At 50.3% G+C, this 24,613-nt stretch overlaps 1 protein-coding gene across 2 annotated transcripts in view; it reads right to left on the bottom strand.

The window, feature by feature from the left end:
- Nucleotides 1-24,613, bottom strand: part of ANXA5 (annexin A5) — an 846,782-nt gene that overhangs the window by 599,567 nt on the left and 222,602 nt on the right. For both annotated transcript variants that reach the window (XM_086962217.1, XM_086962218.1), the window contains exon 5: nt 19,948-20,061. In XM_086962217.1, the coding sequence (XP_086818343.1) occupies nt 19,948-20,061 (114 nt within the window). The remainder of the gene's footprint in view (nt 1-19,947; nt 20,062-24,613) is intronic.

Below are 24,613 nucleotides of genomic sequence, written 5' to 3'. Positions count from 1 at the left end.
TGTTCTTCCCTGCTTGTTTAGATAATGCATGCAGGTTGTGCTGCCCATGCGTATAAGTACTGAGGATGCTCTTATACCTGGGAGGAATGGCTTAAGGGCTAGAAAAATTGCCCGTAGTTGCCAAAAATTGATATGCCTTTTTTTGTGTGTGGGGGGGAAGAGACTCCATTTGCTGCTTATTTGGAGGTCTTGCAGATGCGCTCCTCAGCCTTCCAAAGATGCATCTGTGGTCAGAACGACCTCTGGGAAAGGAGAAAGGAATGACAGTCCCTAAGAGAGATTGCTGGAAGATTGCCACCAATTATGGCGTCAAATGATCCTGTTATTTTAAGCCAATGAGTGGCCAACTGCTCTAGAAATGGTCTCATCAGACTAGCGTGAGATACAATGAGAATGGCGGAAGACATCCAGAGAGGATTTGAGGAGACGGACAGAACCGCACTTTCTTTTGCAGAGACAGTGAGCCAGAGATAGGATGGCATTCAGTCTCTGTTGATAAGAATGCCTTGTTTAGGAGAGTGTACAGTGTTGCTCCAAGAATTGTTAACCAATGAGAAGGAGCTAGAATGGATTTTCGAAGATTGGCCGCCAGCCCTAGAGAGTGGAAGAGCTGTAAGCAGAAAGAGGTCTTAAGAAGCTTAACAAAGAAGGGGCTTTCTATCACCAATCGTCAAGGTAAGGGAAGATCTGTAAGGCTTTCAACTGCAAGAATGCTGCCACGGGGGCAAGGCACTTGTTGTAAACCTGTGAAACTGAACGAAGGCCTAAGGGAAGCACCTCTAATTGATAATGCGCGCCTGCCACAGAGAAACGTAGACATTTTCGATCTTTGAGGTGGAGAGGGATGTGGGAATAAGCGTCTTCTAAATCCACGCTTGCTAAAAAATGCGAATGGTTCAGAAGCTGAATATCTCCTGGAGAGTAACCATGCAAAAGGATTTCTTCAGCAGGTATTTGTTAAGTTTCCTGAGGTCTAGAATGGGACGCCATTCCCCCAATGTCTTCATTTTTATCAGGAAAGAAAAGAAGAGTAGAAACCTTTTCTTCTCTGAGAGCGTGGAACACATTCTTTTGCTCCTTTGTGAAGCATTAGTAAAGCCTCCTTGATCATTTGTAGATGGGGTGGTGTTGATTTCTGAGGCGGATGATTAGGTGGCGTTGTGGTAAACTCTAGGGTGTGGCCACACTTTATTATATCCAGGACCCATTGGTCTGATAATTTTTGCAATTGATGTAGGTAGTGAGAGAGGGGTTTTCTTCAGTGAAAAAGACTAGGGAAGAGCGGCAGGCAGCGAAGCGTAGTCACTGTTTCTGGCCCGAATCTCTGGGCTGAACTTGTTGCTTTCGCCTAGGTTGTCTTGAGAAGGCAGCCTATGGTTGCGCGTGGAATTGCTGCTGTTGGTAGAAAGGCCAGTAAGAGGTTAAAGTTTGAGTATGTTGTGTTTGTTGGGGCGGGCTTATATTTTATTCCTCTATACTTGGGTTGATGACTCTAGCTCTAACTGGGTCTTTAAACACTTCAGGTGGATGTTTAATAACCCCGTTTAGCATGGGAAGGATGGAGGTGGTCTTTTGTTAGATATTCGAAGTATCCATCAGGAAATTCTCATCCACTGGGTCTGTGTGTAAGTTAACCCTATGGTATTGTGCAGCTCTGTGGACTAGCTGGTTGAAGCCCATGGTATCCTCAGGAAGGGAAGGTCTAGAAGGATAGACTTCTTCCTGTGCACATTAGGGACGTCTGGTGTATTGTAATCGCCCCATGGGTCTGGAGTAAGAAGCAGACTAGCATCCCCTAGTGGCTCATTGAGTGCACCCCCCGTGTCATCATAACTTTCACCATCATCTGTTGATGGATGAGATGGTGTAGGAGAGTGTTGTGGTGGAGGAGGTTGTGGAGAAGGGATTCTGAGAGGGGATGTCGCAATGTCCCTCTTTTTAGGAGGTGGAGCTGGTGCAGGTGAGTCCAGTTGTCTCTTTTTAGAACTGAGAGTCAGTAGACCAGTCTTCGGACCTTTTTGGAGCGTTTTTTGAGTAGGATCCGGTTTAAAAAGCTCTTGTGGGAGGAAGGTCTTTAGGTGCCGATTTTTCTGGTTCTGAATGTTTACGTGGAACCAACTCCGGAGCGTTTTTGTGCTCCTAAGGCTTGCACCCGTGAGCTTTTGAGGTATCTGGTAAAGCCTGTGGAACCTGTTTGGCTCCAAATGTTTTTTCGGCACTGTATATGGAGTGCCTGAATTTTTCGGCAACAGCTTTTTGGTCAGTTCCGATGATTTTTTCGGAGTGGAAAGGTTGGTGCTGACAGGCTTGGGTGCGGGCTCTGATGGTTACTTTGGAGCCGAAAGATTGGTGCCGGTGGGCTTGGGTGCAGAGTGTGTAGACGCTGAGGCTGTACTTGGTGGTTTTTTCTTTGGTGCAGGGGTTTCAGCACCGAAGGCAGGCTAACTCGAGCCAGAGTGGCCTGAAGACTTTGTTGAGTGCTTCTTGGCCGGGCCCAAAGGCGAGGCGTGAGGAGCTTTTTCTCGGTGTGCACCTAGGCCCGAAGGTGAAGGTGTGGCCGGAGCCTTTTTGGGTGAGTGGGGTCAGGGTCGACGTTCGTACTTACAACCCGCTGTCGAGGAGTGATGTCTTCGATGCCGGAGTCATTGTTTTCGGGAGAAATGCAGAGGCCTTTGATGTACTTTTTTCAGGGACATTGACACCCTCCTGGAAGATGTCTTACTATAATAAGGGGTATTCCCTCTGTAACCCAAAAAGCCTCTGGGAAAAATATATATCAACACAAAAAGTGACGTTATGGGACCAATTATTTTCAATGATTGTTCAGGACAGGTGTATGAATTACCCATCCAACCTAAGAACTTTATCTAGATTAAATCTTTACAATTTGTTTGTCATTTACCACCCATTACCTTACCTCAACAAATCAATTATATTTAACGGATATGTAGGTCTCTTTTTAAGTTGTGTTTTATTTATTCCAAAGAATTTTTTGTTATATATTTATTAACGTAATATATTGCAAATGCTACTTACCAGTATGCATCTGTTCTTGGCATGTAGGGCTGCTGACATTCATATCTGTGCATAGATCGCCACCTAGTGTTGGGTCCGGATGATTGCACATTGTTGTCCTGGAAGAGTCTTCGAAGTATCACGAGATAGGTGGCTCCTCCCCTGGACTACAGTGCGCATGGGCATCGCCTCCATCCCCAGATTCTTTTTAGCCATTGGCAGAGATGGAGTGAAGAATGTGAGTGATGACCATGCTATGAGCATATGTGTATATATAAATGAATACTGCAGCTGCTACAGGCGCCGGGGAGGAGGGTGGGCGATATGAATGTCAGCAGCCCTACATGCCAAGAACAGATGCATACTGGTAAGTAGCATTTGCAGTTCGAGGCATGTGGGCTGCTGAATTCATATCTGTGCATAGAATACATAGCAGTCCCTCCATTATCGGCGGCCGCCCGTGCCAGCTGCAGCAGTCTGAAAAAGCGTTTTTAGAACAGCCTGACCAACAGCTGCCTGCTGTTTGGAATGCACGTCTACACAGTAGTGCTTAGTGAAAGTATGTGTGGTAGACCATGTGGCTGCTCTACAGATATCTTCTAAGGGAATGTTACCTAGGAAAGCCATAGAGGCCCCTAACTTCCTGGTGGAGTGGGCCCTTGGTGGGATAGTGAGAGTGCGCTTAGCTTTAGCGTAACAGATCTGAATGCACTTTACTATCCATCTAGCAATCCCCGCTTTAGAGATAGCGTTTCCCTTGTGGTGTGTGGCAAAAGCAACAAAAAGTGGTTTGGTTTTGCGGAAATCTTTCGTCCTGTCTACATAGTACATTAAAGCCCTTTTCACATCAAGGGTGTGGAGCATGCGCTCCGCCAGCGTCTCTGGGTTTTGGAAAAACACCGGCAATTCAATTGTTTGATTTATGTGGAATTGTGATACCACTTTGGGTAGGAATTTAGGGTTAGTGCGGAGCACCACCCTGTTAGCATGTACTTGGAAGAAAGGTTCTTGGATGGTGAGCGCCTGCAGTTCGCTAACCCTCCGTAGCGATGTAATTGCTACTAAGAACGCAACCTTCCAAGTTAGAAACTGAAGCTCACAAGAGTGCAGTGGCTCAAAGGGAGGACCCATCAGCCTCGTAAGAACCACATTGAGGTTCCATTCAGGAGCTGGTGGGGTCCGTGGCGGAATGACCCTCTTGAGTCCTTCCAGAAATGCCTTGATAGCAGGGACCTTAAAGAGTGACAGGTGCTGCCTATTCTGGAGGTATGCTGCTATAGCAGACAGGTGAATGCGGATGGAAGAGTACGCTAGATTGCATCGATACAGGTGAAAAAGGTAACAGATGATGTTTTGAATGGAAGCATCTAGTGGGTCAATATCGTGGTTAGCACAGTAGATGACAAACCTCTTCCATTTAGCCGCATAGCAAGCTCTAGTAGTGGGCTTCCTTGCCTCCCGAATGATGTCCATGCAATTGGGAGGAAGATTGAGGTAGCCAAACTCTAGGACTTCAGGAGCCAGATCGCCAGGTTGAGCTGTTGCGGATCTGGGTGCTGAATGTCGCCATGGCTCTGCGTCAGAAGGCTGGGAGTGAGATGAAGCCTTTGATGCGGTACCACGGAGAGTTCCAGAAACGTGGTGTACCATGGTTGGCGAGCCCACGTCGGAGCAACCAGGATGAGCGTCATCGAGTGCTGCCTGAGCTTGCGTGCCACCAGCGGTATCAGAGGTGCTGGGGGAAAAGCGTACGCAAATCTGCCTGACCAGTTCATCCACATCGCATTGCCCTGTGATTGCGGGTGTGGGAACCTGGCGGCGAAGCTTTGGCATTTTGCGTTCTCCTTTGTGGCGAATAGGTCTATCTCTGGATGACCCCACCTTTGGAAGTACGGTTGGAGTACTGATGGATGTATCTCCCACTCGTGCATCTGATGGCTGTGCCCGCTGAGCAGGTCCGCCATTTGATTGTCCTTGCCCGGGAGATGCTCTGCCATGAGGAAGATGTTCCTCTGAATGGCCCACTTCCACATGCTTTGAGCCAGATGAGACAGCTGTGGAGTGTGTGCCTCCCTGCTTCTGAATGTAGTACATGGCTGTCATGTTGTCAGTCCGGATCAACACGACTTTGTTGCACAGATGTACTTTGAACGCCTTTAAGGCCATGAAGATTGCCATCAGTTCCAACACATTGATGTGCATCTTCCTCTGCTGTAGTGTCCATAGTCCCTGCACAGTGTAATGGAGTACATGCGCTCCCCATCCCTGGAGAGAGGCGTCCGTTGTCAGGATAATCTGTGGGACAGGCTCTTGGAATGGTCGGCCCTTGCAAAGGTTTTGTGGATTCCACCAATGCAGAGAGTTGTATGCCCGACCACTCACCAACACTAGGTCTGTCAGTTGCCCATGAGCCTGAGTCCACTGACGTGCAAGGCACTCCTGAAGCGGACGCATATGTAGTCTCGCGTGCGGGACAATGGAGATGCAGGAGGCCATCATGCCTATCAACTGCATGAACACCTTCGCTGGAAGCGAGTGCTGGGGTCTGAATCGTTGGATCAGCGCCTGGATACTGGCGATTCTCACTGAATTTGGCTGCGCAGTGGCTGCCAGAGTGTTGATTGTCGCGCCCAGATACTGTCGCAAGTGGGCGGGCTGGAGATGGGACTTGGGGTAGTTCAGAGAGAATCCCAGATCGTGCAGGAGATGAATGGTGCGTGACACATGGTCTACGCACTGACGTTCCGTCCTTGCCTGAATGAGCCAGTCGTCCAGGTAAGGAAAGACGTGGACGTGCTGGCGACGGAGATGCGCCGCCACAGTCGCTAGGCACTTTGTAAATACCCTTGGTGCCGTGGTAACCCCGAACGGCAGGACCTTGAACTGGTAATGCTGGTCTAAGATCGTGAATCTGAGATACTTCCTGTGGGAAGGATGTAGGGGGATATGAAAATAGGCATCTTTCAGATCCAGCGTAGCCAGGAAATCCCCCTGCTGAAGTAGGGGAAGCACTTGCTGCAACGTGAGCATATGGAAGTGCTCCGAGAGTATGTACCAGTTTAGGGGCCTGAGGTCCAAGATTGGCCTGAGGGATCCGTCCTTCTCGGGAATCAGAAAATACAGGGAGTAAACCCCTGTTCCCCGCTCTTGCAACGGAACGAGCTCTATCGCCCCTTTTTGCAGCATGACTAGAACTTCTTGCTGCAACAAGGTCAAGTGCTCGCCGGACATAGGACGGCTTCTTGGCGGCATGTCCGGTGGAATGGACGTAAGCTCTAGACAGTACCCGTACTGGATAAGAGACCTCACCCACCTGTCCGTGGTGATGGACTCCCACGCTGGCAGGAACTGCTGGAGTCTCCCCCCGACCGGTGTTGTGTGGTCGGGGGGCAGTGACAAGACGTCACTGCTTGTTGGTGGTGGTGGACCTGGAGCCATTGTTTCCACGTCCCCTGCCTTTGATATTATTGCCTCTGTAACCACCTCTACCTTTGTTGTTATACGAGGCTTGGGTGGTACTCTTGTAATATTGTGTGGACTGGGATGCCTGTCCCCTTGAGGTGCCTTTTGAATTTGAGCAGCGAAAGGAGCCACTCCGAAACTGCCGACTTTGTAAAGCCCCCATTGACTTGGCAGTTTCCGTATCTTTTTTCATTTTTTCCAGGGAGGCATCCACCTCAGGGCCAAACAGATGGTCAGGATTTACTGTTTGATTCAGTATAGTAGTTTGGATATCGGGTTTGAACCCCGAAATTCGAAGCCAGGCATGGCGTCTAAGTAACACACTTGTATTGATAGCTCTGGAGGCTGTGTCTGCCACATCCAGTGCACATTTGATGGATGCATTAGTAATGAGTTTACCCTCCTGAATAAGCATCTCTCCTGCCTCCTTGTATTGGTCAGGCAAGTGTTGTAGGATGGCCTCTAATGTGTCATAATGGGCCCTATCATAACGTGCAAGCAGGGCTTGGGTGTTAGATATTCTCCAGATGTTAGCTGCCTGTGCAGCAATCCGTTTGCCTGAGGCTTCAAAGATTTTTGACTCTTTATCTGGGGGAGGAGCGTCACCAGTCGTTTGAGAGTTCGCCCTCTTCCGAGCGTTGGAAACAACCAAGGAGTCCAATGGCAAGTGTCCCTTGATATATGTAGGATCTGTGGGAGCTGCCTTATACTTCCTGTCGATTCGAGGGTTGACCACACGCGCCCGTGTGGGCTCCTTGAAAACCTCTGCGGCATGTTTAAGCACCCCCTTAAGCATCGGCAGCGTCTTGACCGACTTCTCAGCCACCGAGAAGGTGTCGAACAAGAAGTCCACATCCACGGGGTCTGAGTGTAGCTCGACGTCGTGGTTGGCCGCAGCTCTCTCCATCAGAGCATTGAAGGCCGCCGAGTCTTCTGTCGGGGACGTTTTGGCGGCGAAAAGTTGAGGGTCCTGACCCGACTGTGGGTCCTCGGTGTCGGCTCCGGTGGCCCAAGGTGCATGCTCCTCCTCCGGATCCGAGTACGCCGGATAGTTGTACTCGGCATCTTCCTCGTCCGCATCGGCTGCGACTGAATGCGTCGGCGAGTGCCCCAGGGCCTGGGGGGACACAGGTTCCACCATAGCCGAAGATCCTGCAGAGTCCTTCTTGTTTTTAAGAGGGATCTTAAAGGGTTCCAACGCCGGCTCCGTTGTGATCTTCCTCTTGAGGAGCGTCAGTTTTCCGGTGTTGGCGTCGATGAATACCTCACGACGTTCCTCTACCGCAAGCGGCTGGAGTCGAGGCTTTGGCACCGCCAAGGCAGCTTTCGGTGTTAATGGCTCCTTAGAGGGTTCGCCCAGCTTCGGCGCGAAGGCCTTCGGCGCCGACTTGGGTGGTAGGGTGAAACGGATAGGCGTGTGGCCCGTAGTAGGCTTAGGCGTGAGCTTAGGCGCTACAGTGTCCTGAGCGGGAATCACACTGGCTTTTCGAATCCGCTGCAAGGATTCCGCCACCTTCTTTGTGAAGGCTGGAGAGGGCTGGACCGGCTCGAGCGATTCCTCATCGTCGAGATCCACATCGACTGCGGGCACTTTCTTCGGTGCCGGCGCCCCATGCCTATTTGCGTCGTCGCCCTGACGCTTCTTCGGAGCCGTCTTCGGGTCCACAACCCCTTTCGGCGCCGACGCATCCGCGTCAGAGGACTTTGCCTTCGGCGCCGACCCAGAGGCCTTCAGGCCGGCCATTTTGGTTTTCTTTGAAGTTGACGCCTCCAGAACCTTCTTCACCAGCGCAACTTTCGGTTTCGGTTTCGCATCCGATGGTGCGTGACCAGTTGGCTTCACTTTCGGTTTCTTAAACTTAAGTGATGGATCAGAAATGTCCGTGACCGGGCCCGGAGGCGGGGACGTAGGACTAATAGTTAGATCTTGGGTAAGGCCCGAAGGCGATCCCTCGACCTGGGCCGTATGAAGGGGAATAACCCCTGAGTCTGGTTGGGGATGCTCCTCCTCCGAGCTATCTCCCATTGTGGCACAAGCCTGATCGTCGTCCCCTACCTCGTCGGAGACTTCATAAAAGTCCTCATCACCCGCGTCGTAGGTCTCCTCCTCGCACGCGGGACCAGAGTCCGAGTCTCGCGCGTCGTCTTCTCCCTCAACAGATTCCTGGAAAATGTCATCTGGTGGGGGCGCCGAAGCCGATAACTGAGCTTGGAGCGAATTGGCCCGGCGAATCTTTAAAGTCTTCTTGCTCCGGAATTTCGAACACGCCATGCAGGTGTCCTCGCGGTGATCCGGTGACAAGCAGGTATTGCACACAGGGTGCACGTCGAGGTGTGAATATTTGGAGTGACACAGCGGACACTTTTTAAATGGAGTCCGCTCCATAGCAAGAGGTGTAGTGTAGGCCCGTCCGCGCCGAAGGCACGTGGAAGGGCAGCAAGAGATCGGAGCTGAGAGTCAGAAAGAAACCCGTACGCACTATACCGACGCCCAGCCTAAAGACCTTTTGGTCTAGAGTAGAAGTTGAACAACTGTCGGTTCCGACAGAGGGAACCGAAACACATCCGAACCCAATGGCGGAAAAAAACAATCTGGGGATGGAGGCGATGCCCATGCGCACTGTAGTCCAGGGGAGGAGCCACCTATCTCGTGATACTTCGAAGACTCTTCCAGGACAACCATGTGCAATCATCCGGACCCAACACTAGGTGGCGATCTATGCACAGATATGAATTCAGCAGCCCACATGCCTCGAACATATATATCCTGCACTCCGTTTTTCCACAAGCTCGCCCAGCTCGCACAGCCAGCAAGCAGACACCGGACACGGACCTCGAGGTACTTTACAGCTTTATTTTGGCAGAAAGAGTCACAGACGTTTCGGCTCAACGGAGCCTTGATCACATGACCATATATTATATATATATGTATGTATGTATGTTGAAATATTGGTCGGCTTGGTTCTGCCGAGGAGAAACACGCACAGCCGGAAAAGAAGCGCCAGGCATCCCCGCTTTGAACCATCCTGTTGGAACCGTGGTAGCGGATTTTAGGGGATTGCGGTGCTCTCGGTGACTGGACTCCGGTATCTGGCCCTTAAATCAACACTCAAAATTGTTAGATACCGAGGATACTTGCAGCGATACAAAGCAGAAGAAAATGGTATGTGACCTTAACGGGAGAAAGACATTACCCACTGGAGGCTTTAAAAACATAAAAATGTGACAGTCGTTTGTAAACCACAGGTCCCAGAAGGCAATTGTAAAAGTGACTTCCATAATTGGGGCGGAACCTTCGGAAGGAGGCAAATGAAAAAACATTGCAAAGCTCACCTGTGAGACACGAGCGATTGGTTTATGGAGCGGGCACACCTGGGAAGAAGTTTCTAGTGGAAACGAAACATGTTGGTGCAGATGCCGTGCCCAGTTTGTTTCTGCGCGCAATAAAAGCATTGAAGGCAAGTCTGTGTGCGACTCAACTATCTCTTTGAGGGAGATGCTTGTTGATATATATATATATATATATATTAGTTATATTATTTATATATCACACAAACCATTTACAAAAACATCTACAGAGTAAAAAAAAAAAGGAAAATTTCAACAGTCACATATAGTTTCACAATAGCCCCTCTTGCTCGTATGGATGCTCTATATCATTATCTAGAGAGCATTCCTCAAAAATACAGGTACACCTTATTACTGCAGTATTAAAGGAATCAGTAATTATGATCCTTCTACTTTGTACTGCTGATTATTATTTGTCACCAAATCCAAATTCAAAGGGTGTCCATTGAAACGGTTGTCGACGTGTTTCAGCCCCTTAATTTCTGGGCCTTATCAGGACTAGGGCTTAAGCATTAACACACAAAGTGTGCTGCACCAATTCAATTGTAAAGTTCTCGGTTATATGTCAGTAGTAGCGATTAAACACCTATATTAGGTAGTGGCCCTTCATATGTGCTTCTTTATATTGAAAAAGGCGACTCCGATTTACTTCGGAGGGTAGGACGTCATCTTTATCGCCTCAGTTACAGTAACTAATTTCCATCATGTGCCGACTAGACAAGACCTATATGAATTCCTTAACGCTGCTTTTATGCGCGGCAGTGCTCACGCCTAAGCAACACTAACAACTTCCGCGTTACTCCTGGAAGATGTCATCAGGAATGGAGGTTGACGAGCGAGTAATTTTTCATCGAGCTAGACGATCTCAAATGGTCTTCTTGGAGTGGAAAGAGCCACAAGCTGAACAGTCTCTGTCCTCGTGCTCCGGTGAGAGGCAGAGGTTACAGAACTCATGCAGATCTGTGTGTGGGAATTTCACCCCACATTGAGAACACTTTTTAAATGAAGTCCTTTCCATGATCCAGATGTATAGGCCCAGGTAGGCTCGAAGGCCTTCGCAGACGACCGGAATCGACAACTTCAAAGTTTTTGAGATGCGCAACGATGTGGGATCGCGATCAAAACAATATAGTAGAAAGGGTAAAGGATTGTGTGTCGAAAGTAGGATCGGTAACGATACAGAGTTGGAGAGCGGCAAACACATCCGAGCCCGAAGCAGAAAAAAAAATCTGAAGATGGAGTCGATGCCTATGCGCACTATGGTCCAAAGGAGGAGTCACCCATCTTGTGACTTCCAAAGACTTTTCCAGGACAACAACAAAGTTCAAACATCCGGGCCCAACACCAGATGGTGATCTATGCAGTGTGTGATCTGCAGCTCCTATGCCTCGAGCACTGATTTTTAGAATGAAGACGGTGATATTAGTGTTGGTAGTATCCCTCATATTAGTCATCATCTTCCTCCTGATAGTCTACGTGCAATTGAGGACTATCAGCACGTCCAAACAACCCATCACAATCAGATTCCTCTAAAGAGGTTGTATGAGTTAAAGGTGATACTATTGCTGGATTTTGCAAAAATTGCCTCGACTATGGTAGTCGATGGATTGATAGGTGTAAGCTGGTAGGTGGGCGCTTACGACCAAGCGTTGGATATTGCGTCAGCTTGGGCTATGGCAGCAGAGTCTGCTTCATAGATGAGGACATGACAGGATGAAGTCGCCCTTGGCATCGTAGACGAAACCACTGTCATCAACAAGGACGCAGACGAAAAGGTTGTAGTCCTAGTCGAGGTTGCTGTCGACTATTAGGTAGTCAGCGGTGTAGCAATGGTCACTGAAGTGTCGACAGGACCATCGTCAGGTCTGTCATAGAGGGAGTAGATCTTTTCAATGACTAGGTAGGAGAAACTAGTTTAGAAGGGGATTTTTGCTTCAACGGTGATCCAGAAGTTAACTCAGTCGGTGGCACAATTTTTTTTAGAGTCACATGTTCACAGTGAATGAATAGAAAAGTTTTTCCTGCTTATGGCTTTTTTCCTCAGTAGGAAATGGAAGCTTTCTTTTTGTGAGGTGCCTGCCTCTTCCTGACAAGACCTTCTTGAAGTCTTCTTCAAAACCTCAGGAGATTCAAGAGATCTATCCTTTTAGGTGTTTCCTTAGAAGCCTGTGAGCTAGAGCTCTCCTCATTCACAGAGACGAGGTCAGATTTAAGTTTCAGTAACCAAATCAATAATCTACCCTCTCTATCCTTGAGGGTTTTGAAGAGACGGGTCAACAGATTTTGCAGTCTTTTACCTTATGTTGAGGGTAAAGGCAGTCGATGCAGCTCTTATGTGGATCCTCAGCATGCAGCCTTTTCTTACCACATGATCCACACAACCTAAGGAGACCTTTCGTTGAAGATTCCGACATACGTGGATAGAAAACTAGATAAGAGAAAAATGAGCAGAGCTCAGGAGACTCCCTTTCACAAAACATGCAGTAGAAAATCTGAGGAACCTAATCTCTTGGGATTTTTCTAGAGCGTGCCATCGCCTGATTGGCTGTTGCTTAAGTTTGGTTCTTTTTTTACAAAAGAAAGTGTATAGGCTATTGCAGTGCCTCTTCATTGCATGGTAGCCTATAGTAGTGTTATCTACTGCTTTTGTATGTGGGACTATCACTGTGACAATGGGGATGATTCAATCATTTGAATCTATGAAAGAGCAAATACTGAAAAAATGAAAAAATCCGACGCAAGTGCCCCGTGTATGCTGTGCATTCGAAGCTCCGTATCTAGCAAACTACGCGCTCAAAAGCACAAGTCACTAGGTGGTTTAATTAAAATTGGCCTACAGAACAAAGTAGTTGGTGAAGAACACATACCAACACCCCTCAAAGAAATAAAACATATCCTTGTGCCATCTTTTCCGCGTTCACCAAAAGCATGGATGGAAAGATCAGGTGTCAGAATAGTTCTTGGTGCCCTGTCAGACCATATAAGCGCTTTGGTCACATGACGATTGACCTGCTCCAGCAGTTTCCCAGTTTAAAAATCACGCTCTGGCACAATTGACTGGGAACAAGGATGAGCATCCCAGGAACTATTTATAGTACAGTGCCCCGTACTGGCTTCAATACTTTTCAACAGCAGTGTTTGTGCTATACACTTTTCCAGTGGGGCCCATGACTCAGCGCTGAAGTTAACAGTGACTGCATGTAACAGACAAGCTGCCTTTGGTTCCTGCGCTTCCATGAAGAGAGACCGTTGAGGGATAGAAAACAAGTTACTTACCAATACTGGGGAACCAAAGTTACAGGTAACTTTCATAGATTCCCATGCTTTTGTATCATTCCCCATCGTCGGAATGGGAGTCTCGGTAACCAAAAATAACTTAGCAGTAGGTACAAAAAAGAAAGAAAAGGCCTAGGCCTCATTCCCTTTTGTAGCATATCAGCCTCTTTTTGTAAAAGGCCAAACTAATCATCAGCCAATCAAAAGAGCCTCACCCCTTAGATCCCTCCTGAAGGAACCTCAGAGCCTCAGATTTTTGCTGTCGTTGTGCAACAGTAACCATATCCGCTGGAGGCTGAGCTTTCCTTGGCGAGGAGGTTGGGCGCATGGGAATCTATGAAAGTTACCAATACTGGGGAACCAAAGTTACAGGTAAGTAACTTATTTTCTTGCCCCAGTATTGGAACATTCATAGATTCCCATGCTTTTGTATCAGAGTAGCAAGCAGTAAGCAATACGAACAAGTTACTTACCTTCGGTAACGATATATCTGTAAGAAACATTAGTTAGTGTTAGATTCCTTACCTTAGAATATCCCCAGGCGTCAGTCTGGATCCGGAAACTTTTGCGTAGCAGTACCCCTGCGCGTCGGTAGGCGTCGTCTGCAGGCGTCCCCTGCGGCTCCGCGTCCGTCGTCGGCGTCGTGCGCCGTGATGACGTCGCTGGAGTATATAGACGCCGCCTCCGCGCGCTGACGTCAGTTCTTTGTACACAGCTTTTCCGCGCCAGGAGACGCAGAGCCATGAGAGAACCAACACTGGTGCCATGTAACAACTAGGGCCCTGAAAGGGATGTCCTTAACCCTAGGTATCAGTTCGCAGAACGGGGAGGATGGGTGGGTTCGGTAAGGAATCTAACACTAACTAATGTTTCTTACAGATATATCGTTACCGAAGGTAAGTAACTTGTTCATCTGAAAGAAACACGTTCGTGTTAGATTCCTTACCTTAGAATACATACCCCAGCAATACCAACCCCGGTGGTGGGTCTGCGAACCAATACAAAACTACACCAGAAAGTCCTGGAGGACAGAACGGCCAAAGAAGCCATCCCTCCGGACTTGACTGTCCAGGCAGTAGTGCCTCGCAAAGGTGTGCAGCGAGGCCCACGTAGCCGCTTGGCAAATGTCCTGCAAGGGGACTCCCCGGCCCAGGGCAGTGGTAGCCGCCGTGGCCCGAGTGGAATGGGCCCTCAGCCCAACAGGAGGCTCCTTCCGAGCCAAAGAGTAGCACGCTTTGATGCAGAGAACGACCCATCGAGAGATGGTCCGTTTACAGACCGCCCGTCCCTTCTTCGCACCCACGTAGCCAACAAACAGTTGGTCATCCACCCGGAACTGCCGTGTGCGATCCATGTAAAATGAAAGCGCACGTTTTGGGTCCAGACGATGGAGCCGCTCTTCATCCTTTGAAGGATGCGGAGGCGGGAAGAAGGAAGGGAGGGTGATGGACTGCCCGATGTGAAAGGCCGAAACAACCTTGGGCAGGAAAGAAGGTCTAGTCCTCAGAACCACCTTGTCAGGATGAATGGACAGGAAAGGAGGTTGGACAGAAAGAGCCTGGAGCTCACTCACTCTCCTGGCAGAGGTGATGGCAACCAGGAAAGCCGTCTTTAAAGTCAGGAGACGGAGAGGGCAAGAATGAAGGGGCTCAAAGGGAGCACACATCAGAAAAGTTAGAACCAGGTTCAAATCCCACTGAGGCATCACAAACGGAACAGGTGGAAACATGTGAGTGATGCCTTTCAAGAATCGAACTACAATCGGGGATTTGAACAAAGAAGGCTGATCAGGAAGCCTCAAAAAGGCTGAAAGGGCAGAAAGGTAGCCCTTGATAGTGCCCAGAGCAGAGCCCTGCTGGGCAAGAGAAAGAAGAAACAGAAGAACCTCCGAAAGAGGGGCAGAAAGAGGATCCACAGCCTTTGCTGTGCACCATGCCACAAATCTGTTCCACCGACAGGCGTATACCGACTTAGTGGAGGGACGCCTGGCTGCCAGAATAACATCACAGACTTCAGGAGGCAAGTCAAATGGCCTCAACTGCCGCCGCTCAATCTCCAAGCATGGAGGTGGAGACTGGACAGGTTCGGGTGGAGGACCGTCCCCTGCTGCTGCGACAGAAGGTCCTCCTGAAGGGGCAGGCGGATCGGGGGACCGACTGACATGCTGAGTAGCTCGGGATACCAGTATCTTCGAGCCCAGTCCGGAGCCACAAGGATAACTTGGGCCCGGTCGCGCCTGATCTTCAGCACTCTAAGCAGAAGTGGTATAGGCGGAAAGGCGTATAACAGACCGCAACCACTCGCGCCGAAAGGCGTCGCCGTGCGAGTGCCGTCTTGGAAACTCCAACGCGCAGAACTGATGACATTGCGCGTTCTCTTCGGTGGCGAATAGATCTAACCAAGGCTCTCCCCATCGCAGAAAGATGCCTTGCGCCACGTCCGAGTTCAGACGCCATTCGTGATCCATCGAGCACCGACGGCTGAGTTCGTCCGCCCTGGCGTTCAGAGAACCTGCCACGTGTTGAACCGTCAGAGTCACGCCCTGACGTTCCAGCCATAGCCAGAGGCGCAGAGCCTCCTGGCAAAGGGTCCACGACCCCACTCCGCCCTGTTTGTTGCAGTACCACATGGCGGTGGTGTTGTCGGTGAACACCTGCACTACACTCCCGTTGACAAAGGGGAGGAATGCCTTCAGTGCCAGACGAATCGCCCGCAGCTCCAACAGATTGATATGGAGCCGGGACTCCGCCGGAGACCAGATGCCTCTGATCTCTGCCTCTCCCAAGTGGCCACCCCAGCCCTGGAGGGACGCGTCTGTCACGACAACGTGCTCCGGTTGGGGAAGGGAGAGGGACTTGCCCCTGACCCAATCGCGGTCCGTAAGCCACCACTGCAGTTCTCTCGCAGTGCCCTCCGAGATCAAGACGTGGTCGGACAAGTTGCCCTGATGCTGGGCCCACTGAAACTTCAGGTCCCACTGCAGAGCCCGCATCCGCCACCGGGCGTGATGCACCAGAAGGATGCAGGAAGCCATCAGTCCCAGCAGCCGCAGCGTCAACCTGACCGAAACCCGTGATAGCGGCTGAAAGATGGGAATCAAAGCCTGAATATCCCGAACCCGCCGTTCCGGAGGATAAACCCGAAACTGCGCCGAGTCCAGAACCGCTCCGATGAAAAGGAGCTTTTGAGAGGGACACAGGTGTGATTTCGGCACATTGATGGAGAACCCCAGGTCGTGCAAGAGGTCTGCCGTCATCTGAAGGTGGTGGACGACTGTCTGGGGCGAGCCCGCCTTCAACAACCAGTCGTCTAGGTAGGGGAAGACTGAAACCCCCAACCTGCGCAGATGGGCTGCGACCACCGCCATCACCTTTGTGAACACCCGTGGGGCGCTGGTAAGGCCGAAGGAAAGCACGATAAACTGAAAGTGCTCCAGGCCTACCGTGAACCGCAGGTAACGCCGGTGGGCCGGCAGGACGGGGATGTGAAAATAGGCGTCCTGCAAGTCCAACGCTACCATCCAGTCTTGTGGGTCTAGAGCAGCCAAGACCTGAGCTAACGTCAACATCTTGAACTTCTCCTTCCGGAGGAAGCCGTTGACGTTCCTTAGATCCAAGATAGGACGTAGGCCCCCCTTGTCCTTCTTGGGCACCAGAAAGTAGTGGGAATAACAACCACGCCCTACTTCTGGCCCAGGAACGCGCTCGATGGCCCCCTTGGCCAAGAGGGCCGTAACTTCCTCCTGCAGAAGTGTCAAGTGGTCCCCCGACACACGGTGGTTCTGCGGTGGCATGGCTGGAGGAGAGGTCTCGAAGGGGAGGGAGTAGCCCCTTCGGACGATTTGCAGCACCCACCTGTCCGAAGTGATCGTGCGCCAGTGAGCGTGGTGATGGCGAACCCTGCCACCCACTGGCGTCACATGGGGCCGAAAGCACGGACTAGGAGGATTTTGGGGTAGATGCTGCTGGGGAAGGTGTGGTCTGACCCCGCCGTTGTCCCCGACCGCCACCACGGCGGTTTCCACGGCCGCCACCGCGTTGAAAGGATTGTTGCGGCGCGTGGCTGGCAGCACGTGTGGGGGCGCCCCTTCCTTGGCCACGAAAGGGACGAAACGAACCCGGTTGCTGACGCTGGGTCGAGAGACCCAAGGACTTGGCCGTGACCCTGGAGTCCTTGAAGCGTTCCAGCGCGTGGTCCGCCTTGTCACCGAACAGGTGACAGCCATCGAACGGCATGTCCATCAAGGTATTCTGGACATCTGCCGAAAAATTGGCGGATCTCAGCCAGGCGTGGCGACGAATCGCCACCGTCGTTGACATAGCTCTTCCCAGCGAGTCGGTCGTATCAAGACCACACCGTATCGAATATTTCGCTGCATCTCGGCCCTCAGCCACAGCCTGACCGAGTTTTGCCCGCACCTCCATGGGGCATTCTGGCAGCAGTTCCGCGACCGTATCCCACACAGAGTGGGTGTAGCGGCCCAAGAGGCAAGCAGTGTTGCAAGACCGCAGGCCCAAACTAATGGACGAGAAGACCTTCTTGCCAAATTGGTCATACCTCTTGGATTCCCGGTCGGGCGGGGCCGACGGGAATGCGGACTGGGAGGTCGAGGCCTGGATCACCAGACTCTCAGGAGTGGGGTGGGTAGACAGGAACTTGGGGTCGTCCGGACAAGGACGGTGGCGCCTGGCCACGTTCCGATCAACAGGCACCTGAAGCGGTCCTGGACCACGTGCCCAACAGAACGTCTGACAAGGCCTCATTAAACAGCAGCAGTGGCTCCTGTGGGCATGAATGCGGTTTGAAGACCTCGGTGAGGATGTTAGGCCTCACGGCCGCGACGGGGAGCTCAAGGTGTAAGGCCTTGGCAGCCCTCATCAGCACCACAGAATATGCAGCTCCCTCCACCGATGCCACAGAAGGAGGAGAGATCAAACCAGGGTTAGGAGAGTCGTCCAGACCACTGGCATCCCCCAAGTCACCTGTCCAGTCCGGGTCATACTGGCACTCGCGTGACAGAGGGTCCTCGGACCCCTCCCAACCTTCACCGAACTCTTCATCTTCTCCGTATTCGGAGTCAACGATGTAGACCGGCTCCTCGGGGTTCATGGGCCCCATCGGCGCCGGGACCGGCGTCGAGCGACGCCCGTCCGGCTCCGCGTCCGGCGTCGGTGAAGGTAAGGGGACGGCGCCGCCCGGAGCCGGCGTCGGAACCCCGCTGCTGGCCGGAGCCGGCCCAGGAGAACCTGCGCCGCGCGGGGACGGCGCCGGGGGTAACCCCGATGGTAACGGCGCCGGAGAGGCCGGAAGGTCAGCCGGCGTCGAACCCGAAGGCCCTTGCGGCGCCGGGGCCGGAGCCGTCGGCGGCGCCGAGGCAGGGACACCCGAACCGCCAGGGCCCCCAGACGGTAGCACTGGGCCCGAAGGCACCGTAGGCCCCGTCGGAGAACCGAGCGCCCTCATGGCCATGAGGAACGCCTCTATCTCCTCAGGCGTCGCGCCGTGCCCAGGGACCGGAGGGTATGAGGCAGGCCGCGCCGGCGACTCTCGCGGAGCCGCGGGGTTGGGGTCACCCGAGCCCCCGGCCGCATCGCGGGGGAGTCGGGGGCACGATGACGACGCCCCGACTTCTTGTGCTTCTTACCGGACGAGCCCGACGAGTGGTGTCGACTTCCGGAACGCTCGGCGCGGCTCCGCGACCGCTCCCTCGAACGCTCTCTCGACCTCCGGCCGGACCGGGACCGCTCCCGGTCCCGACGTGGGGCCGACACCCGGAGCTCCAGCAGCTTGCGGGACCGCTCCCGCCTAGCCTTGTTGGTGAGGGCCCGGCAGTCGACGCAGGAGTCCACGTCGTGGTCGGGGCCCAGACACCGGAGACAGAGGCGGTGGTGATCCGTGACCGACATCGTGCGCTCACAGTCATCACAGTGCTTGAACCCGGGCATCCTAACAGGCACAATAGTGTAAATAACAATAGAAAAACTCGGTCAAAGACCGGAGTACTGCTCTTCAGATCTGCGTCCACTGGCGCGGAAAAAAGAAGAACTGACGTCAGCGCGCGGAGGCGGCGTCTATATACTCCAGCGACGTCATCCCGGCGCACGACGCCGACGACGGACGCGGAGCCGCAGGGGACGCCTGCAGACGACGCCTACCGACGCGCAGGGGTACTGCTACGCAAAAGTTTCCGGATCCAGACTGACGCCTGGGGATATTCTAAGGTAAGGAATCTAACACTAACGTGTTTCTTTCAGATAGCACATTTTGTGGCATAAACATACATTGCAAAGGCCACAGCACTACAGACAGGGACGGGGGAAGGCGGGGCACAGCACCACAGACTGGGACGGGGGAGGGCACCACAGACAAGAGGGAAGCGAGGATGGGGCACAGCACCACAGACGGAGGGGAGGGAGGGAGGGTGGAGCACAGCAACGTAGACGGAGCGAAGGGAGGGTGGGGCAAAGAACCACAGATGAGGTAAGGGAGGGTAGGGAATGGAAGGAAAGGAGGGTGGGGCACAGCAGAACAGACAGAGGGAAGGGAGGGTGGGGCACAGCACCACGGACAGAGAGAAAGGAGGGTGGGGCAAAGAAACACAGACTGAGGGAAAAGAAAATTAGTGAGAATGAGGACGAAGTCAATCAATGGTAAGCAAGGAGCGGGCTCCAAGGCCCATCTAAGTAAACAAAATGTTTTGTAAGTGACAGTACATGCGCCTTCTCAGGAGAGACCCAAAAGTCAACCCCTGTATCACTGGAAGCATAACTATATTCTCGCCACAGTCATTTGTGATCATGCACATGGAATCATTTGACTTCCTCTAATTGCATTCACAAAATTTACCTTGATTGCATTCCTCAATTCACAGGCATCGTAGATATGTGCTGGCACCATCAGGGCTACAAGAAGGGTTTCAAATTTACCAGAAAGTTCAGATTTCAAGTCTTCAATAAGATCCTGCCACATGAGAAAAAAAATCTTTAGTCTGTGTTTAAAATAGTGATGTCGTTTCTAGACAGGCAGCAGGAAGGTCAATCTGCAAACAACTGCACTCCGCATTTAATAAAAAATAAAACAATAAAAACAGCACACAACTAAATATTTGAGGTTATTTTAAACAGAGCCTCTACATCAGGAGGTGTCCTGTCACATTTTGGCAAATTTGTGCGACGCTGTGCAAACATTAGAATTAAGCAACCTTGAGTTTCAGCTTTAATTATATCAAATAAAATAAGATTACACATAACAAAGAAACGGTATGACGGGACAACTTCGCATTTGCAATGAGAAACAAAAAGGGCCACTTTTGTTGCACCTGATGGTTTATAATATTAGTACTAATATTCACTGTGCAATACATTTTCAAATGGATTGCAATGTCCAACACAGATGCTCCTTGAATGAGAATGTTGCGATGCGTTTTCACTTGCTCATTAATGGCCTTCCGCTCTTCAAGCGATAGCAAGAGAAGAGTGGGTGAGGATTCAACAAAGGTTTGAAACATTTGAAAATGGAGAAAACGGGGCGAGTACAATATTGATCAGAACGCTGAAGTGCTAATTCGGATTGCTGGCTATTCAATAAGTCAATTACTATAAAAGCATTTCCTAAAAACTATATTACGTTTTTATCTCGAGGTCAGTCATGTGATGAAAGGACGGGAGAAGGGTGACCAGAGTAGCCATACAAAATGTGTTCCTTGCATCAGGGCATAATATTCCTCCTACCACAGCAGAATTAACTTTGCCAGACAGCTTCTGGACAGTGATTCAATGCTGAAATACTTAAATAGCAAGGTTCCACCTTCTCTTAGTGTAAATTATGAAGGAAAAGGAGATTGTGGCACTTTGAAATTAATAAGGGTTTCTGGTACGAGAGCACTTTGCCTTCCGAGGGGAAGCAGCTTCAGGTTAGAGCCTGAAGGTGGGTTCATAGCTGTAGTACTCTCCCATATAATGTAGTAGTGCTGCATATGCTTTGTACTGTAGGGCATGTATTGTAGTAGGTAAGCTGAACATTCTGCTAGCCCAATCAGTATCTTAGGAACTCTAGCACTTTGTTCAGCTGTTTTGAGACTGTACATGTTGGAAAGTTTACAGTTGCTCTGTACTTTTTCACTGGTGGAATGGACGTTTGTGGCCCTGCACAGACGTGTAGTAAGCTGCAAGGAAATCTTACCTGTGAAAACCTCTGCATCCGGCACCTTTCCTACAGGTTTTGTGGTGAACTGACCACACAGCTGGGCCCATTTTCGCGTGTCCATTCTGGCTGCCTACGGAGTCTCCTCGATGTTTCGGACTGGACAGTTGCCCAGGGTCGGTGTTAGCATTGGAAATTGCTGCTTACCCAGTATGCATCTGTACTTGGCATGTAGATCTGTAGATTCACATGCTTTGTATAAGCCTGACATCTAGTGTTTGGTCCAGATGTTTGCACTTTGTTTTGTCTTCGAAGAAGTCTCTTCAAGTCACAAAGTAGGCTACTAATCCTTTCGGTGATAGTGCGCATGGGCATCAACTCCATTGTAAGATTGTTGTCCGCAGATGGTGAGAATGGAGTTAGTAAGAGTAGAATAGAGATGTCCATGTGTATATACCCATATAAGATATTGCAGCAACAGGTAAAGATACCCGGGAGTCCTTTCTGCTTTTGCATTAGCATGTTTGGATACATTTGAGTATCCACCGAGCAATACCCGATTTAGAAATGGGATTGCCATTGTGCGGTGGAAAAATGCAACAAAGTGGTTTAGTTTTATGGAAAGGTTTTGTCCTTTCTATGCAAGAGTGATGCTCGTTTACATCTAAGGTGTGTAAAGCACGTTCTGCCACAGAATCTGGTGGAGTAAAGAATAAAGACAACTCAACAGATTGGTTGATGTGGAAGGCAGAAATTACTTTGGGTAGAAATTTAGGATTATTATGAAGAACCACTTTGTTTTGGTGTACTTGTTAAAAAGGTTCTTCTATGGTTAGTGCCTGAAGCTCAACCACTACTCAGCGATGTGATCGCAATGACGAAAGCAACTTTCCAAGTGAAAATTGCAGTTCACATTTATGCAATGGCTCGAAGGGTGGACCCATTAATCTGATGAAAATAATATTAAGATTCCACACTACGGCAGATGGAAGTCGAGTCATTCCATAAAGGCCTTAATAACAGGCACTGTGAAAAGACGCAGGTGTTGCCTATTCTGAAGGTATGCAGCTATTACAACATGCAGTAAGCGTATAGATGTGTACGCTAGATTTAAACGTAAAGGCTGTAAAAAAATTATATTTTGAACTAAAGCATCAAGTGGGTTGATGTGGTTATTATAGTAAATAACAAAACACTCCCATTTTGCTGCATAGCAAGCTTATGTAGTAGGTTGTCTAGCCTCTTTAATAAGGTTCATACATTCTGGTTGAAGATTGTGGTAGCCAAACTATCACTTCAGGTGCCAGATCACAAGGTTGAGATGTGTGGGATCTGGATGCATTATCTCTGGGCGGCTGCGTGTAAGGAGACTGGATGGGAGATGTACTTTTTGATGAGAAACTGCTTAGAGCTCCAACAGGGTGGTGAACCAAGGTTGACGGGTCCATGTGGGAGCTACTAGGATTAGTGTGAGGGACATTTGTCTGAGCTTCTGCACCACTAGTGGAATGAGAGGGAGAGGCAGAAAAGTTTAGTCTAATATCCCGACCAGTTCATCGATAGTGCATTGCCCTTGGATAATGGGTGTGGATACCTGGAGGCGAAGCTTGGGCATTTTAAATTTGTGTGTGGCAAACAGATCTATGTCTGGGAAGCCCCACATTTGAAAGAATGGGAGGAGAACTTGCGGGTGGGGTTCCCACTTGTGAATCTGTTGTCTCTGCCTGCTGAGCAGGTATGCGATTTGATGGTCTAGTCCCAGAAGGTGCGAGGAGATCAATTCTGTGACGTATGGCCCACCTTCAAATGCCCTGTGCAAGGTATAATAATTGGAGTGTGTGTGTCCCTCCTTGTTTCTGTATATATTACATGGCTGTCAAGTTGTCTGTATGTATCAGGACATCTTTTCCCCTCAAGGTGAACTTTAAAGGCTTTGAGCGCTAGAAATACTGCCAGCAGTTCTAGATGAATTGTGTGATTCTGCTTTTGCTGCCGATTCCATGTGCCCTGAATTGCGTGAGTTTGGAGAGGAGCTCCCCACCACTGAGCTATGTGTCTGCTGTTAAAACGGTCTGTGGAACTGGGTCGATTAAGGGCCACCATCTCTGGAAGGGTTTTGTAGATTCCACCACTGCAGAGAGCGATGAGCGCGGCCGTCCACCAACACTAGATCGAATAACTGACCCGGAGACGGATTCCACTGAGGTGCTAAACATTCATGAAGGGGACTCATTTAAACCTTGCATAGGGAACTATTAAGATGCAAGATGCCATCATTCCCAGTAGTTGCATGACTACCCGAGCTGGCAATGTGTGGTGGGGTTGGAATTGGGAAATTAGAGCCAGAATGTTGCATATGCTGGCTGGATTGAGATAGGCTCGAGCTTTTTGTGTATTGAGAGTGGCTCCCAAGTAGGTTTGCATGTTGGAGGGTTGGAGATGGGATTTGGAGAGAGTTACTGTGATCAGAGACTGTGGGGCAGCTGTACGGTTTTGTAAGTGTGTTGTAGACAGTTTGCTTGTGAACTGGTGTCGATGAGCCAGTCGTCCAAGTATGGGAAGACGTGAATGTGTAGTCTTCGCGTGGGGAACTGAGACTACTGCGATGCATTTGGTGAAAACTCTGGCCGCGGAGGGGACTCCCAAAGTAAGCACTCTCAAGTGATAATGTTGTCCCACTACCACAAAACGGAGGTATTTGGGATGTGAGAGATGTATTGGAATATGAAGTATACGTCCTTAAAGTCTAGAGTAGACAAAGTCGCCTTGCTGAAGGAATGGGAGGACTTGTTGGAGTGTTACCATGTGAAAATGGTCTGATTGGATATACAGATTTAAGTCTCGGAAGCAATGTTCCCTCTAATTTTTTTTCCTCTGTGTGCGGCAGTGGAGGGTCTCTGTGCGCTGCAACCATGGCTATGTGCGCCAGGCACCAAAAACAGCGCGCGTTTGCGGCGCCAAATGGCACTAAAAACGTTTACTTTACAAAATGAAAAGATGGTGCATTTTCACACATACAGGCCGCAATAAGAGTCTCAAGGGCAGTTTGCAAATTGGAAAAGCATGCCATGACATGATTTGGTTAAACTGGCCCGTTCTGCCCGCTGTTCCACTCGTTTTCCCCTCGTTTTTTGTGACCTTCTGCCCTGTTTCAATGGTTTTCCCCTTTTTTTCTGCCCTTCGGCCCTCGGTTTCACTCGTTTTCCCCATCTTTTTTGTGCCCTTCTGCCTTCTGGGGCTCCAAATAACAGCAATACTTATACAAAAGGCCAGAGTCTATCCCACGCTTTCTTAACAAAAGCGTAGACAGTATCAAAACACAGCGTGTACTTTAGCACACGCTGTGTTTGGAAACGGTCTACGCTTTTGT

Source organism: Lissotriton vulgaris, chromosome 3_1 (genome assembly GCF_964263255.1).
Source record: "Lissotriton vulgaris chromosome 3_1, aLisVul1.2, whole genome shotgun sequence".
Lineage (NCBI taxonomy): Eukaryota > Metazoa > Chordata > Amphibia > Caudata > Salamandridae > Lissotriton > Lissotriton vulgaris.
This window is presented reverse-complemented; position numbering and strand designations above follow the sequence as displayed.